Source organism: Cavia porcellus, unplaced genomic scaffold (genome assembly GCF_034190915.1).
Source record: "Cavia porcellus strain 051 isolate PalLab524CR breed Dunkin Hartley unplaced genomic scaffold, mCavPor4.1 scaffold_32, whole genome shotgun sequence".
Classification (NCBI taxonomy): Eukaryota; Metazoa; Chordata; class Mammalia; order Rodentia; family Caviidae; genus Cavia; species Cavia porcellus.
Window position 1 is genome coordinate 17523723 of NW_026947515.1, and position 18345 is coordinate 17542067.

Here is an 18345-nt window from a genome sequence, read left to right on the forward strand (position 1 = left end):
GATTAGAGGGATAATCACTTTTTTCTGTTAATATGATAAATTATTATGATAAATTTCAATGTTAAGCTAATATGATAAATTTCAAATGTTAAGCTAATACTGCATCTTGATTAAACAGGGTCATTAATTTGCTATCAGTCTATTTGGTGTCCCCCACCCTAGTACTGGAGATTGAATCCAGGGTTTTGGCAGAGTCTTCAATCCCAAGCCCTTTTAAAATTTTGAGAAAACATCTTTTTTAGGTGCTAAATTGTTGAGGGTAGGCCTGTACTTGTGATCTTCCTGCCTGAGTTTCCTTTTCCCGAGTACTTGGATTATGGGCATGAGCCACAGTGCCTGACAGATTACTGAGTCCTGATTATTCTCTTTCTTAACTCCTGTCACTTGGGGCCTGTTCTCCTCTCTGCTGTTCCTGCATTAGTTTAGGCTTTTATTTTCTTACACTTCATCTAATATAATAAGTGATATCTTTTCGCTTCTCACTACCCTCTAAGAGGCTCTTTCTTCAATACCTGTCTTTCTGCAATGCATTTCTAATTGTAACCTCCCTGTATGTGAATTTTGCATACCTAATCTCTTCTATGGCTCACCATATGAACCTGTAGTTGAAAAAAAAGTTTTAAACTTCAATAGCATAAAGAAAAATATAGGCAAAGGGATAAGCAGAGAAATAACCAATTTTTATAGTGCAAACCAACTAATATCTGGCATAAAGAATATAGTCAATAAATGTGTTTCAATGCCAGGTGTAATTCCAGCACTTGAGAGGCTGAGGCAGGAGGATCACCATGAATCTGAGGCCAGCCTGGGCCATACAGTGAGTTCAAGACAAGTCTGAACTATGCAGAAAGACCCTGTCTTAAAAAAAAAACAGAAGAAAAAAATGTTTCACAAAAATATAGGTTTTTATAACAATATGTTGAGTATCAATTGAGGTATTAAGAGAGGATCTAATGTCAGTTTGGAAGGATGTTAGTTTCTGATTGGGGGGATAAGATGAATCAGTAAGTCCTAAGTGAGGTTTGCACTTGAACTGGTATTTGAAAAGATGGGTAGAATTCTGATAGGCAAAAATGTGAAGAGAAGGGACACTAAAAAAATAATCAGTACATATATGGAGGCAGGAAAATGTGGGGGACTGTTTAAAGACTGGTAAATATTTTAGTTTGCATGCAAACAATGGTACATAAGGATAAAGTAAATAATAAGGCTCAAAAGTAGGCTGAGTTCAGGCCATCAAGCACCCTGAACGTTAGACTAACTTTCCAGAGGTTAACTCAGTATGAACAGGGAATCACTGGTTTCTGAACTAGAAAGTTAAGGGATCAGAGCAATGTTTTATGAAGCTTCATCTGGAAGCAATAAAGTTTAGAAGACTAGAATGATTAAGGCAGAACTTTCCCACCAGACATTCCATGAATGGCTTATAAGTGTGCTTATAAAATCACTCTTTTAGCAGGCATTAAGTGCTACATATCTGTAGTAGCTCCAGCTACTTTGGGGCTGAGCGGGAAGGGTCACTTGAGACTAGGAATTATAGGTTAGCTTTGGCAAAATAGTGAGACTCAGTCTAAAAAACTAACAAAAACTCCTCTGTATTCCTCAGGGTACCTGGGACCTTGAATAGCTGCAGCCATAGAGCCAGTTGTATCCAGTCATGAGTAGTCATGAATTTTTTTCCAGTTTGCTATACAATTTGTTATAAAATTTAATAAAGCAGTATACCAGAGAACCAGCGAAGACCAGGAACGAGCAGTAATACAGATATGATGTTATAAGTAGCTGAATAGTCCTTGGGGATGATAATAGTATGAACAAATTTGAAAAAAACAAATATGAGAAAATATGATGAAGGCAGAACAGAATTTAGAGACTGACTGATTTTTTAGGAAATATGCTTAAAATATTTGTAAAAAAAATTCAAAGATTTAAAAGTTTTAAAAGATATGATCAAGCTATAAGTAGAAGAAAATATAACAGAAGCATAGACAAAGCCAAGATTATCCGCGTTGGGAAGGAAGAAATTTGGTATCTAAGTTATCAGCAATGAATTTAAAATATTTAAAGATGACTGCCAGAATTTTAGAAATTATAAAATATCTTTCCTTAAAGTACTACTGAAACCCTTGAGAGAGGTATGTAAGTCTCTCAATAATAAATAGAATTATTGAGGAATTTCATGCTTACTAAAATCCTTTCTCTGGCTTCCAGCACTGACAAAAACACTGTTAAAAGGACAGAGAACGGAGCATAATGGAGAGTTGCACTGTCTTTAAGGAGATGGCTGTTTTTATGCTGCACATGATAGAACTGGAGAGTAAAATGGGAGGAAAGGTAGAGTATGAGTGGGAGGTAGATTCCATTTAATTTTGTTTCATTTAAGAAAGAAGTAATACAGAATTTACATACCAAGAAATATCTTTCTACCTTATAAAATACTTTTCTAAGTATACAATTAAGTGATTTCTAGTATAAATACAGGTTTGTATAAACCTGAACAGATAATAAAAAAAAAATTACATAAACGCTACAGTTGTTTCTAGCTATTAAAACTCTACCACACTAAGGGGGAGCCATACTTTACTTATTCACAGTATTTGGGCTTGATACAAACAACTGGAAGTTCACTATCTTTAGTATGAGAAAAATGAGTTACATTTAAAAATAAAAATGAGAATTTTTATAAAGAGAGGTACTACTACTACTTAGTAGTTTCTCTAGGAATCTTTTTGCCAAGTAGTATCTTTTATCTCTTAATAGTATCTTGTAGAATATTAGCTACAGAACTTTTAATTTTGGCAATGTGATAAAAAATAATCATTTCTATAGCATGACCTAGAGGATCTAGGGCTCCTTTGGCCTTCTTTTGTACCTTTATGGAGATTCTCTAAAGGCTCCAGGACTCCTCTCCGGAAGGAGGCCATGGGGTCTTGAACACAAGAACGAAGGCTCAGCATGCTTTGCAGGTGAGGTTCTCGAAGAAGTTGTTCCCGATATGCTGTTAGCTGAGGTGAGCGGCAGAGCAGAGCAGCAACATTATGGACAAACTCCGGTACCAGGCAAGTATAGGCATTATCTGCTTGACAATAGTGATAGGCAACCACCTACAAAAGAAACATTAAAATGCAAATAAACTTATCAGTAGCAATAGCTATAATTATTATATGAACGTTCTGTAACACTGTCTTTGGTCTCTTGTACTGTTTTCAAATAAATAATAAGGCTGCTTATTCAACTGCCTAATTCATGTCACATCAGAAATATCTATTATATATACATGATATCATTTCCATTATATATATATCATAAGCTAAAATTAAGATGTATAGATTAAAACTGAATTTTCTGAGTTATAATAGGAAGACTGAAAATCAAGATGCATATGAATATCACTAACATTAATTATTAACATTTAACTAACAACATTATCACTAACATTAAATGTTATCATTAATATTTATTTAGCACAAAGCAGTATATGAAAGATTTTGATTCGTAACAAAGTATTAGGAATGAAAAAATCAGAAAAATTTTAGTCTTCACAGACACAAATGCTTGTATCACTTTTGATTACAACTGTGTTATAATTCAGATTTTACATTATCACTAAGTACCAAACAGAGTATCAAAATCAAACAAAAGAAAAAGGAGAAAGGGTAGGTTGTTTTTCTTTTTCTTTTTGAGACAGTCTTGCTACACACTGCAGACTGACCTTGAATCTACTCTATAGCTCAGGCTGGCTTTGAGTCTTCCTCCCTCAGTCTCCCAAATGTTAGCATCACGGATATGTGCCACCCCAATTAGCATGGAGTGAGGGTTTTGTTAGGTGCAGGTTTTCAATTCAAAGAACTCAGAAAACTTGAGTTTAAATAACATGAAGGGGCTACACTGTCTGACTACAATTTGGAAGTTTTGAATTTGCAGAGTTCACTCCTTATCTTTTTGTTGATTTCTTTGTCTCAAGAGCAAGTACAGGGAGTGATTTTAATCTAGCCAGTCTGGCTCATTACTACCTAGAAAAAATGACATTGGTAGGGAAGAGTCAGCTTGATGTATGGAAACAATTTGGCATTGAGGTTCAGTTCAGCGCATAGTAAGTGAGCATATCAGTTGATGTAGCTATTTTTGTTACTATCACTTCCACTCTCCTCACTCATCATCCTCACTAAAGTTCCACACACTCTTTTTTAGCTATTAGCTTTGAATCTATAGGCAACTGAAACTTGGGCCAGTGCCATTCATCAATATGCTCTGGGACTTCTTCAGTCATCTCTCAGACAATAGTCATTTACTTAAGTATTCTGCTTTGAAAAGATTCCTGTATCCTGTCATTCTTGAAAAGATTCCAGTCATCCTGTATTCATTCTTTTAACACATGCTAGAAATGTCAATACTGAAAAAATACCTGAATCATAAATATAAAAAGAAAATCAAAATTCAGAAAATGATACAAAAGCTGAAGATAGGAACTGCTTGCAATAATGCAATGAAGTCTGAGCTTCAATTGATACTGCAAATAAAAAGTTGTATTTTTGTGAAAACAATCTCCCTCAAAAAACCCAAAATAACTCCCTTTTCTTTAAAGTAGACCAGTTACTTATCTGAAAAATGGTAAGAAATCTAAGTAAAATCTTGTCAGCAATTGACCTATCCTCTCAATAAAGCGAGTATCCATGGTTATTGTCCACATGGATACAAATCTTCATTTGATAAAAAAGCAAACAGCAAACCTCTCAATCAATAGAAAGTTCCACCATATATTACTTCAACTGATCCCACACGTCAGGGCTAAGCACAGCTCAGCAAATCTGTTGTAATCTACGCTTTACCTAAGTAGGAGATACCATTTTAAAGAGAAAAATTATGCAATACAGAGAAAGAACTCTTTTACTGATTTCATTAAAAATCACCTGTACTTGGCTTAATGAGTTTCATTTAACAAGGTCAATGTTGATACAGCTCCTAGTCTTGCCTCTCTTTTAATTTTAAATATTTCTTTGGCATTTGTCACGGTTTATGTCAGTGGCCCCCAGGCCTCATGAGTTTGCATTATGCATTTGTGATTGGTTCATTGTCTAGCGCTTGGATTGATGGTGTCAGTGCTATACCCACATAGAGGTGGAGCCAGCATACAATGTAATGGCAGGAGGAAGGTGTGTCTCTCTCTTGCAGGTTTCCACTTTGCTGTTTGCAACCGCCATGAACTGCGGGCCAGCCATACCACCCTGCCTTGGAGTCAACTGAGTATGAACTGAAACCTCCAAAAACTGTAAGAAATAAACCTTTCCTTCCCCAACTTTGACTAAGATAGCATTCCAAATACAAAATCTTGATTCTTTCATAGATTTCAGGTAGAAAAACCATTCGGTATCTTTGTGAGATCTGAATTTGGCTCAAAATTGCTTATCTACTAGACCTTTCAAAGTAGTTTGTAGTATATATGTACACACAGCCTATCAAAAAATTTGGCATCTCCTCAAAATTGTCTTTTACTATCTAGAATATTTCTATGTATAAAAAGTAGGAAATAAGCCTGGGAGTGTAGATTTTTCTACTGGTCTCTTCCTGCGGCAGTGCTTAGTAGCAGATTTAGAAAATACTCTCTGCAGCTTTGAGGAAGTTATCAAATCTACCCCTACATTGTCACTATTATTACAGTTTCTTAGAAGTGGTTCAGAGTTAGTCTATGTCTGCCCTGATAGATCAACACAAACTATTTCCTTAGTGAATTTGTATTTCTCAAAATTTTACTTTTATGTCCTCAGTTTCCTTTACTTTTTATTATGAAAAATATATATGAGCAGAGATTAGGACAATGTTCATATTTGTGCCATCCAGCTACAACTATCAAAACTCATAACCACCTTTTTCTATTTCTATTCCTCTTCCCAAGCTTCAAGTATCATACAGTTTCATCTATACATATTCAGTCTTCTCCCATCCCCTTTTCTCTTTCATTTGTGTGCTGTTGTGGATGGAATCCAGGGCCTTATGCATGCTAGGGCAGTGCTCTGCCAGCCTTAATATTTATTTCTAAAAGATAAAGACTCTTTTTTTAAAACATAACCAAAATATCACTTTTACAACTACTTCAGCAAGAATTTCATAATACCCTCAATTAGCTAATCAGGTGGTGAGATTAAATTTTATTTTTAGTTACTGTGGTGGATTAAAAACTGGTGGTCAACTTAAACACCAGCTGAACTGGATCAGCATGGTGTTGAGTATAGATGGCCCAACTGAGAACTGTTGCCAGTATAAAAAAGGAGAAGTGGAGAGGAAGAGCAGCATTGTGGGTTCTCCTAAGAGGTGGTGTTGTTTGAAGCTGTTGGTTCTCCTGGAGGAGCTTGTCCTGCTGGATTCCCTGATACGAACTTGGCTGTTACCACTGGAGAACCTTGGGACCTTGTCACTGAGAATGGCTGTGGTTCACTTTGAGGGAGCTTTGGTCCTTATTTGAGCATCGCTTCCTGGCTCTAGTGGGGAAGATGTGTGCTTTTCATTCTTGAGGAGAAGCCTGGCTGGTTTTCTGATATGAACTTGGCTGTTTCTTATCGTTGGAGGAGCTTATGACCTCATTGTCACTGAAGATGGCTGTGGTACTTTTCAGGGGACCCCTGCTCCTTATTTTGAGCATTGTGTCTTGGCTCTAGTGCAAAACACTCAGCCTACTGGCATAGATCCTTCACCATGCTGGGATAAACTTTCTAGGTTCCACTGTTGACCTTTGGGCCTTCCCAGTGCAGATCTGTGAAAAGGACTTGCATGAGTCATTGTCATGGACTCTAGACCTACAGCTGGACTTGTGGGGGACATTGCTATGGGCTCTAGCTCTTCAGCAGGACTCATGCAGTACATTGCTGTGGGATCCAGGCCCTTAGCTGGATTTCCTAGGTCATTAATATATGGGCAGATTTCCTGTGTTTTCTTTGTATTTGACTCCTTGGTGACCATTATAAATAATACTATAGATTATGTGCCCTGTATATAATTGTTTTCCTTGCAAACTGCTAACTACAATAATTACTTATATTATGTTAGCTATTTACATCTCAAGTATTCCTTATGTTAAATCTCTAAGCTTTTATTAAAACAATTCTATATAAACCATATATGACACTGACTATAGTTGCATTAATTATTTGGAAGAAGACAGTAGGTTTTACCTTACTCTTGTGAGAGAAGAAACAAACTGATAGGCTACACAGAGAAAAAACTGGAGGCCAATATTTTAGCCTTGTGCATAAAATCTTTTGATTTATGCTGTATCTAAAACATGATAGAACTTATTATAATGCTCATCAAAGGGAACAAGTGGCAGTAAATCTGCCAGGATTGTGCTAGAAGTTAAAGTGCTAGGGCAGAGCTAAAGATGGCAGATCAGTAAGCAGCAAAATATGAGCCTCCCTGAGAGAAACAGCTCAGACACTGGAATAAGACATCCTGGAGAAGACTGGATTGAAGGATATGGATCCTCTTGAACCAGGAAGAAATTAAAAGGAAAGAAGCCAGTCAAACTCAAGGTTGTGGTGCTACCACTGGAGCTGCTCAAATTCATAGCCACAGTGCTCTAGCTAGAGCTACCCAGACTTTCAATAGCAGTGCACTTGCTGCTGGAGCCACAGCTGTGCTGAAGTTGGGGGTCGGCGAGCCCAAAAGAGAACGGAGCCAGCATGAAGACCTGCACTAATTCGTGGTGAGTGCTTGGAATAAGACTCTCCCACAGGAAAGGGGCAACCAACTGGATGACATATTGGAATTGGGCAGGACAGTCCTGAACAAGGAATAGCAGTGACTTCAGTTGGTTGCTCCCTGCCCAGAGCAGACTGGTGGGATTTGCTTGGGCTGGGTCCCACCCCTGGCTGGGACCCAAAAGCCAGGGACAAAACTGTACCTAAAGTTGTCCCGAACCAGTTCCATATGTGCAGCACACACTAGGGTGGTGATGGCAACCGCAGGTTGACTAGCTCGGAGGGGAGGAGCCAGGATACACCACTCCTGCTTAGACCTCACTAACCAACAGCAAACTGGAAAGGGCAGAAATCCCTAGCCAGTGCACTTCAGAAGAACCACAACCAACAAGGAAAGGGCGACCGCCACGATACACCTGTATGAAGAAACCAACAACATAACAAGAGATAATTTTAAAAAAACCCAGCCCCCAATCCAGCAAATATTGATTCAGGAGATGTAAATACAGAAGAAATTGAGGGCAGCAAGCAGCAATATCAGACATGGCATCAGCTGACATAAAGAAACATCTTTGTGACATCATAGACGAGCTCAAGACTAAAATATTAATTCAAGCAAAGCAAGATATAAGAAGATTAATAAAAGAAATGCTAAGCACCTCTCAAGAAGACACAGACAGAAGAATGCAGGAACACAAAAAAAGGAGAGAAATGTTTGATGAAGAATCTAAAGAAAACCTAAAAGACATTCAACAGATTCAAAGAGATTACCAGGAAATTAAAAACTCCATCAAAAGCTAGAAAAATTGCCTGACAGAAACTAGAGATAGATTAACAAAACTTGAAGATAGGTTTGCAATGTGTTATCGCAAAAGGAAAGATCTCTTAAAAAAATAACAAGGAAGCAGGCAGTAATAATACAAAGGCTGTAACATGACAAAAGGATCTATAACATAAGAATAAAAAATGTAAGTGAAAAAGCAGGGGTAAACACAAAGGAAATACAAAGGCTATTCATAGAAATAATTAAGGAAAACTTCCCAAACATAAAAAAGAAAATGATATCCAGATGTTTGAGGCATACAGAACTCCAGCCACCTACAACCAAAAGAGCTATACCCAGACATATAGTAATCAAGATCCCAGAAATTCATCACAAGAATAGAATATTAAAAGTCATCAGAGAATAGAAACAGATCACCTATAAAGGCATACCCATCAAAATCATGGCAGACTTCTTTGACACAAATCATCAAATCAAGCACAGTTTGTAGTGAAGTATTCCAAGCCTGAAAAAAAAAAAAAAAACCCTCCAACCCAGATTGATGTACCCTGAGAAACTGTCTCTCAAAATTAAATGGAGAAACAAGATAATTCAATGACAAAGAGGAACTAGGGGAATTTGTGACTACCAATCCAATCCTACAAAAAAATAATGAAGGACATTCTAGAGAGAGAGAAAAAAAAATACCAAGATTTCAGGACAAGTGTCAGAGAGGCCTCAGTGAACGGAGCAGACTGTATAATCAAGGAGAAAAGCACACAATCAATGGCAAATGAGGCAGAGAAAGTTGGCTATAATCTTTAACATAGATGGCCTTGATACATTAACCAAAAGAAACACAGGCAGAATAGATCAGGAGGTAGCGTCCATCGAGATGCTCTGTATAGGAAATATAATTAACCTGAAAGAGGATTTATGAACCGAAACTCAAATAAAAGAAAACAATGCTCCATGTGGCAGGGAACCAGAAAGAAATAGGAGCAACTCAACCAGTACCTGCAGATAGGTGGAAAGACACAATACTTTTGTGCAGTAGAGAACTACTCAGCTATAATGAAGGAAAACCTTGAGGCTTTTGTAGGTAAAGAAATACAACTTGAGATCAAGTCCAGGAGTGAGAAGGTTCGGAACCACTTAGGTAAACAGCAGGTTGCCCCTTCCAATCTAAAAACTGAGGGAGTTGGTAGGACCCAAAATTTGCAGTGCTCCCTGTGGGAGTGAAAGGGGAGAAATAGTTTTAAAAAGGCAGAGGACATTGTTAATAGTGTATCAGTATTTAAAATGCACATTACTCTCACAACTCTGTTTAGATGTATTATATTCTGTTCCAGTTGGTCTACTTGTACTAGACTTGAGGGCACAGACAGCTGTCCCCCAAATAGCAGGATATATTATGGTAATCATCCTTAGTTTCCTATTAACTTAATCTGAAGAGCTGTATAACTTACACTGTGTTATAATGACTGATCTTATTTGAATCTGGTTTTTTAGATTGCTGTTTTTTTTTTTTTTTTTTGGTCTTTTTCATTTTTATCGGTACCGGGGATTGAACTCACGACCGCCTGCTTGCAAGGCAGGTGCTTATGCCGCTGAGCTAAATCCCCAGCCCCCTAGATTGCTGTTTTGTATTGACTGATTTTATTTCAATCTGTTATGATTGATAGTATCAAGTTTGAGAGTATAGGCAACTGCACTGAAGATGACAAGATTCACTAAGATACCCACTCTGGTTTGACTATTACCTATTTTTGAAGTCTTATAATGTCTCCAATGTTTTATTTTTATTAATACTGTTATGTACTGCTATATTCAATTATACTATGCCTGATGATATAGAAAATTCTATTGAAGATAAAGAAACATCATAGGTAAGCACTGTAGATCACCTTGTAGTGCAGTTTTACATGACTTTTTCATTTCATGTTTTTCTAGGAATTTGTTGTGTTTTGTCTTGCTTTGTTTTGTTATTCCGTCTAATACAGAAAGGATAGATAAACATGTAGAGACTCATACATGTGTAGAACTTATAAAGTTTATGAGAACTGATTATATAATGCATGATGAGGTGAACAACTACTTTGAAGAAAAAGAGACACTACAGTACCCAGTGCTGATTCTGTAGCATCATGATGTGAAATCCAGAAATACTATTATTATTTGTTCAGAGTGATTTTAGTCTATTTTGTTTTGTTTAATTTCAACATACATGAAAGTATGGATGGCTATTTTGAAGAAAATGAGAGACACTATGATAATCATTGTTGACTTCCTTATTGTCTGGTCTTGAAGACCTAGAATGCCTTCCTCATCCTGTTTGGCTCAATTTTATACTATGTTGTTTTATATTAATTCACTGTATGTGAAGATATGGACAACCAATAAGAGACAATATGTTAGATATTGAAGATCTCTGGTTGCCTTGCTTTGAAATCTGTCTCTTACATTGCTTTGTTATGTTCTGTTATGTTTAATTTTACCCTCTTTACAATAAAATTTTAAAAAAGAAGTTAAAATGCTTTATACATTACAGATCATTTTCTATTTTAAGTACCTGTGACAGAATTAGGTCAATCTCACACTAAGGAAAGTCAGTTTTGTAATCCCAGCTAGTCAGGAAGCTGAGGTAGGTGGATTGCAAATTCAAGGGCGGTGTGGTGAATTTAGTGACAGCTTGTCTCAAAATAAAACAAAAAAAAATTCTTGAGAATATAGCTTAGTGGTACAGTACCCTTCGGTTAAATCCCCAGGATATTTTCCTTCCAACAGTTTTGAGTATCTGGAATTTGAACTGAAAAATCTAGTTTACATAGTGGCTAACATTCGGATCATTTAAATTCTGCAGTTGTAATTGCTCTTCCCTCAGATTGTTCTCATATTCTTACACAGCCCTTGAATTCATAGCAATTCCTCTTGTCTCAGCTTCTCAAATGCTGGGATTCGAGGTATTCATTACTATGCACAGCTAACATTGTTTTTATTTGACAAATCATAGCATACTGATGGAATATAATGTAATGGTTTGGTATATGTATACAATGTTGAATGACCAAATCAAAATATGTAACATATCACATTATTCTCTTATTGTAAAATATATATCATTATTGTAGTTATCCTGCCATGGCATAAATCTTAAAACTATTTCTTCTATATTAAAACTTTGTACTCTTTGATTAACAACTCCGTATTCGCTGTCTTCCCAACTTTCACTCCCAACTTCTGGTAACCATCAATTTACTGTACTTCTATGAATTCAACTTTTAAAGATTCCAAATGTAAGTGAGATCATGTGGCTTTACCTTTATGTGCTTAGTTTATTTCACTTAGGACAATGTCCTATAGATTAATCTATGCTATTGCAAATGACAGGGTTTTCTTCTTTATAAAGGGTGATTTGTAATCCACTGTATGTATATACTGTGTTTTCTTTATCCATTTATCACTTACTGACACTTAGATTGTTTTGTATCATGGTTATTGTGAATAGTGCTGCCCTAAATATGAAGTATGGTTATTCTGTCAATGTGCTGATTTTATTTCTTTTAGATATATATCCAAAAATGCAATTAATGGGTTATGTGACAGTTTTATTATTAGATTTTTGTGGCTTTTCCCCTTATCTTCTTCGTCCTCTTTTTCTTCCTCCTCATCTTTTTTGCAGTACTGGGGATTGAACCCCGGGCCTTGTATATGCTAGATAAACACTCTATCACTGAGTTTCATCACCAGCTCTATTTTTAGTTTTCTGAGAAACTGCCAGATAGTTTTCTATAATGGTTGTATTAATTTACATTTCACCCAAAAATGTACAAGAGCTCCTTCTTCTCTGCATCTTTGCCAACACTTGTTATTCTTCATCTTTCCAATACGGGCTATCCAGGGACCACGGATTTTAGCTCAGTGGCATAAATGCCTGACTGGCAAGCGCAAGGTCATGAGTTACAAAAAAAAAAAAAAATCTATCTTAAAAAGTGTAAGACTATATTGTAGTTTTAATTTGTATTTTTTCCAGTGAGCATTTTTCAAATACTTTCTGATCATTTGCATGTTTTCTTTTAAGAAATGTCTTTTCAGGTCTGTGTTAGTCAGTTTTATGCCACTCTTATAAACACCTAAGTTAATCAACCCATAAAGTGAAAAGGTTTATTTTGCTTCACAGTTTTAGTCTACAGCTGACAGGCCTAGTGTTTTGGGCCTGAGGCAAGACAGCAAGAATATCATGGCAAAGGTGCTTGGTGGAACAAAACTGCTTATGGCCAGGGGAAGAAAAGAGAAAGCTGAAGGAGTAGGGGTCTTACCATCCCCTCTAAAGAAACACCATCAAAGTGTAGAACTCGTCTCACTAGGTCTCAAGTATTTACATTTCTACAACCTGTAACAGCAACAAGATGAGGACTAAGTTTTAACCCACAGGCCTTCCAGAACCCATTTACAACAAGCTCATTTATTTACTTTTTAATCAAGATGTTTTTTGCCATACAGTTAAATTCTATAAATGGTCTGGATACTAACCAATACCCTATCAGATGTACAGTTTACAAAAATTTTCTTCTATTCTATGAGTTGCTTTTTCACAGTTATTTCCTTTGTTATGCAAAAATTTTTTGAGTTTGATGCCATCTCATTTGTCTATGTTTGTTTTCGTAACGTGATTTCAGTTTATATTGTAAATATTTTGTCTCAATTTTAAAGTTGTCATCTTCACTTTGTCTCCAGTGTTTTAATTGTCATGTAACATTTAAGAAATTTTTTATGAAGTTTAACTTATCAATCTTTTCTTCTATTTTACTTTTAGTTCTTAGTTAAAAGTCTTTTCCTCTGACCAACATTAAAGAGGAAATCACTCATATTTTCTACTATTACTTATTTGTATGGTTTTATTATTTTTGTATCATTTCATTTTTTATATTTGGATTCCTAATCCATTTGGCGTTTATAAGGTGTACAGTATGAGGTAAAGATTCATTTATCTTTTATCAGTTAGTCACCCTAGCACCAAATAATTAGAAAGCCCATCTTCTTCCTGTGACCTGTGATACCCGTCATCATACACTAAGTATTCACACATATTTGGGTCTAATTCTGAATTTTCCATTTTATTCCACCATCCAGTCCTTCATTCATATATCAGTACCACAATGTTATGACTACAGGCACTTTATAGTATGCTTCAACACTAAGTGGTTAGAGCTTTGTTATTTAAATAGCTACAGCAGTATTTCAGGGTAATGTTTAATTCTGTCATAATTCTAGGTCTAAATAGCTACATCTCATAGATTTGTTATTATTCAATTATATATTACTGATACCTTGAGCCAAAGGAGGTTAGGACCAATAATATTAAGTACAAATAATATTATGTACAAAAGAATGTGGATAATTTACTTCATCTAGATTCCTATAAAATTAGAACTGGTACAGAAGAAACAGGCTTAGGTACATTTAATTCATTGTTTATAAACTCTGTCTCAGAGAACAGTCTGGCAAAATTCTAGCTTATCAAGATTTATTTCCAGAAGACATGAATTTTAGTCTGATTTGTGTAATAAACTGGCTGAGAACCATTATTATAAATGAGCACTTAATTAAATGCTTGAAAATTTCATAACAGAAAAGTGATACTTATATTCATTCTCAAATACTGAAAGAACTTTCATTGTATGCAAGGCTTTGTGCTAAGGTTCTAGCAATATAATCCTTTTTTGCCCTTCAGAGATAAGCAGGAAAGACAGGCAATTAAACAAATAAAAATAATAATGAGATAAATACTATGAAAGAGGAAATATAGGGTGCTGGAATGATACAAAGCTAGAGACCTTAAGATAACTGAGGAGAGCCAGAGAAAGCTTCTTAGAAGAAGCAATATTATCTAGATGTGGCACATGCCTGTAATCTTAGCACTTGGGAGGCTAAGATAGGAGGATCATTCCAAGTTCAAGGCCAGTCTGTGCTACAGTGAGGTCAAGGCCAGCCTGAACTAAATAGTGAGACCCTGTTTTAAAAAACCAAAAAAGAACCAATATTTAAACTGAGATATGAAGGAACAGGAATGAATCTGGGGATAGCATTGTTTCAGGTAGAGAAAACATGAAAAGAATATATGCACATGTCCTAAGGCAAGACACAGATTCACAATCTGAAAGGACTAAAATCAGTGTTAGTGTGGCTACTGTGAGTGGGGAATGGTGGATTTTCAACTGCTAATGGTGGTGTGATGGTTTTGTTCCCTCAGGAATACTTAGAAACATCTGGAGACATTTTCAGTTATCAAAATTGGAAGTTGATAAAATAGTATGGGTGGTGGTCAGAGGCAACAACACTTTCAACATACCACATTATATGGCATGACACTTGACATTTTCTTAATCTCACATGTAAAGAATTGGCTAGTTTATAATATTTAGCCTGGGACTAGACCTACAAAAATTAAAGGCCTTTTCTTCATCATTCATGTGATATTGCATTTACTATTTTGTTTTTCCAGTACTGGAAACCCTCATGTATGCTTGGCAACACTCTAGGCACAAACTACCCAAGAGAGAGAATGTGATCCTGACGCTTGGTTTAACAGTACCCCAAAAAGAAGATCAAGTCCCTCTACCCTTGAGGTAAACTCCAAGTCTCTTGTGTGATATTTTAAGAGGGGAGTTTTGATTTCATTCAAGGGTAACAAGAAGCTACTTGCTGTTTTATTTTATTTTTTTAAGACTGGGGCTCACTATGTAGTTCAAGTTAGCCTTGAACTCATATTTCCTAAATGTAAATTTCAAAATCAGCCATAGTAACATACATTAAATTATGCTTTACTGTTGTTTTATATTGTCTCCCTCCTCCCCAAGGTGTATGCACAGGTGTCTAGCTTCTATCAACATATTATTTTAACATGCTCAACATTAGAGGATTGTTGAAACGATTATTTCTCTGGCAGAAAGTTTTAACTGTAGCAGCTACAATCTCAAGAACCATGACGATTTGACATATCCCTGAGATGGTATAGTATTAGTTTCTTGGCAAGAATGACATTTCACTTTTTCTTAAAATTTTTTGAAGAAAACCCCTTGAACTATTTCTACGACATTTCTTTAAATTAGAGAACAGTTTAGAATTCTAGTTTCTCTAGCTTATTTTATAGCTTCTTACTCAAAGGACCGAGTCAGTGACAATTTGCCTAATGTGACAGCAGTTTCTAGTTGAATCCTTTATTTGAAGGATTTTAGGACAGTAAAATTTTCTTGCTTTGAGGCCTCACTAATGGTTAATAGATTTTCCTAAAAAAGCACTAAACAAAAATCCTTCCCGTCATACCAGAGAAGCAATACCATGTGAAGCACAGGCTCTGGAGCCTGTCTGTCTTGTTTTACATCTTGACTATGCTATACACTAGTATAATTTCTCAGGCAAGTTATTTATTCTCAGACTCTGATTCCTCATTTGCAGAATGAGAATAATAATAGTAATCATCTTATGGAGGTAAATACTTACTCTGAATCCTAGCTCTGCCATTTATCCCTGTATGACCTTTGGGGGGGGGATCGTTGAAATTATAGTTTCTTTACCTGAATGGGGATAATAATGGCTATCTCCTAGGATTAAGGCAAGAATGAAGAGACGAGGTAACAAAAATACAATACTGATATCCAATATTTATTAAGTCTTCAGTAAATAGAAGCCATGAGTTCCTGGTCCTATGAATTTTGCATGAAGACATGGTGATAACATATCTAAAAACCTATTATTGTAATTAAATTCACATATATAGAAAGGGTCCTGAATGACATTTCTGCATCTTTTTATGCTCAATCATACTTTAAAAATACACAAAAGCTGAGTGTGGTCATGCAGCCCTATATTCCCAGCAATTTGGGAAGCTGAGGCAAGGGGACTGCCTTGAATTCAAGGCAAGCCTCAACTACATAGTGAGATGCCGTCTCAAAAACCAAACCAAAAAAAAGAAAGAAAGCACAAAAGCAAGCGCAAAAGCAAGCACAAAAGCAAAAGCAAAAAACAAAGAAATAGCCAATGTTAACTGGATACACACTTGAGTGATGCTGACCTAATAAAATCTCTTATACTTCAAATGTAAAGTGTTTCTTTAGCAACAACAAAAAATGGTTTTAAAGTTACATCAAAAACTGTTCAGTGTACTCTATTAATTAGCAGGCAGGAAGCAGCAAGAATACTATGAAATACCAAAGGTAATTACTGGTATACCAGAACTGACACAAAAAGCAATGTCAAGAGGTCCTAAAAAGTTCTGCATATTGAGCTACTGCATTGAAATACTGATCTCATTTAAAAAGTATATGTTGGCTTCCTGTGCAACTCCTGCTGGCCCTGAAGAACACGTGACACACTGGGACCTTGGCCTGCACTGCCACGCCACGCACACTTCCTGCAGGACTCCTGCTGGCATGGAGGAATGCCTTGCCCAACGGCCACTGTCCTTGGCGACCTTCTCCATCTTCTAAACTAAGTACTTGATCTTCAGCTCACACTCCTCTGCTCAGAACCTTAAACTGCAGTGGATTAACCATGCTGTGTTGAGGGAGACACAGTGACCTCTTCTCACCCAAAAAGAAGACCTCCGCAGGCTCCAATCACTATGTTCGGTGCTTCTCCTGACATTTGTCCTACAACTTCAACAACCAGTTGAAGTTACAACTTCACTGAGTAGAATAGGACCAAACAGGATGAAACACAATGAACCCACTCAGAACAAAACCCTGAAAGCGATATAGGATTTCAAACCAAGATAGCACCCTATGGACGCCTGGACTGATACCACAGACCTGCCCCTCAGCCCAGGACCACATATACCGCTGCACCATATTCCTACACACACTGCAGACACCCAGACTGAAGCCACTGGCCCAGGACTACCTACACTGCTGCTCCATGCTTTCTATGTGCCCTGTGGATGCTCCAACTGAGGACATCTGCTGGCCTGTCGGGGACACTCCCTATCTCCTGGATCTAATACTGCTCTTGATCTTCAGTTCCCACCCTTTGTTCCAGAACCTTGGACTACAATGAATTAACTGTGCTAGCTTGAAGGGAGATTCAGTAACTGCCTTACCCAAATAGAAGATCTCAGCAGGCTCCAGTCAGTGTGGTAAGTATGCCCTTAAAATAGGTGTACAGTGGGTACAAAGGGCCAGTAGTAAAGCTCCCTCCAGCTAACCTTAAGACCTTGGTAAGTCTGACAAGAGTGTGGGTGACTCCTTCTTATGCACAGAGAACATTAGGCAGGATGAGGAATGTGCCAATAAGGACTTCCCTAAATTGGAGAAAATCAAAAGGGCTTATGACACACACAGGCACACAGTGGGGCCTCAGCTGACACAAACACTATAGACAGGGAGATTTGGTGACCTGGAATAACCTGAAAATATAATAACAGCAGGAACTAAAAGTTGACCTACATCAATACTACTAAGCTTGTCAGCCCAGGAAGAATATAGGACTCACCCAACAGGCCCCGCAGGGGGAAGTCAGGTGACTGGCCCATCTCTCCATTGTGGGACCCAGCAACTGGACAAACATCAACCTTACAGTAGGACCCCAAGATACACACTATCAACAGTTGACACTAGTGGGATTGAAGGACCAAATATTAACTCAAAAGGGGAAAATGGCAAAACAAAAAAGCAAAATGCAATCTCAAATATCTAGCCCAGCAGAAACAAATACAGGAGACATTGAAATAGAGGACTTCAAAAGAAACACACCTGAAATCTCTGAAAAGATAGTGAGTGAAATAAAAAACAACTCCATCAGGCCTATAGACGAAATCAAATTAGAAGTACTCTCCTATGTAAAGACACAAACAACCTTATTAAAGGAATTGCCTAGTGCAGTTAAAGAAGAAAC

The 18345-nt window shown here is 36.8% G+C and overlaps 1 protein-coding gene across 12 annotated transcripts in view; it reads right to left on the bottom strand.

The window, feature by feature from the left end:
• Tanc2 (tetratricopeptide repeat, ankyrin repeat and coiled-coil containing 2) overlaps positions 1 to 18345 on the bottom strand; it is a 463309-nt gene that overhangs the window by 89737 nt on the left and 355227 nt on the right. For all 12 annotated transcript variants that reach the window (XM_063242114.1, XM_063242113.1, XM_063242108.1 and 9 more), the window contains one exon: positions 2873 to 3104. In XM_063242114.1, the coding sequence (XP_063098184.1) occupies positions 2873 to 3104 (232 nt within the window). The remainder of the gene's footprint in view (positions 1 to 2872; positions 3105 to 18345) is intronic.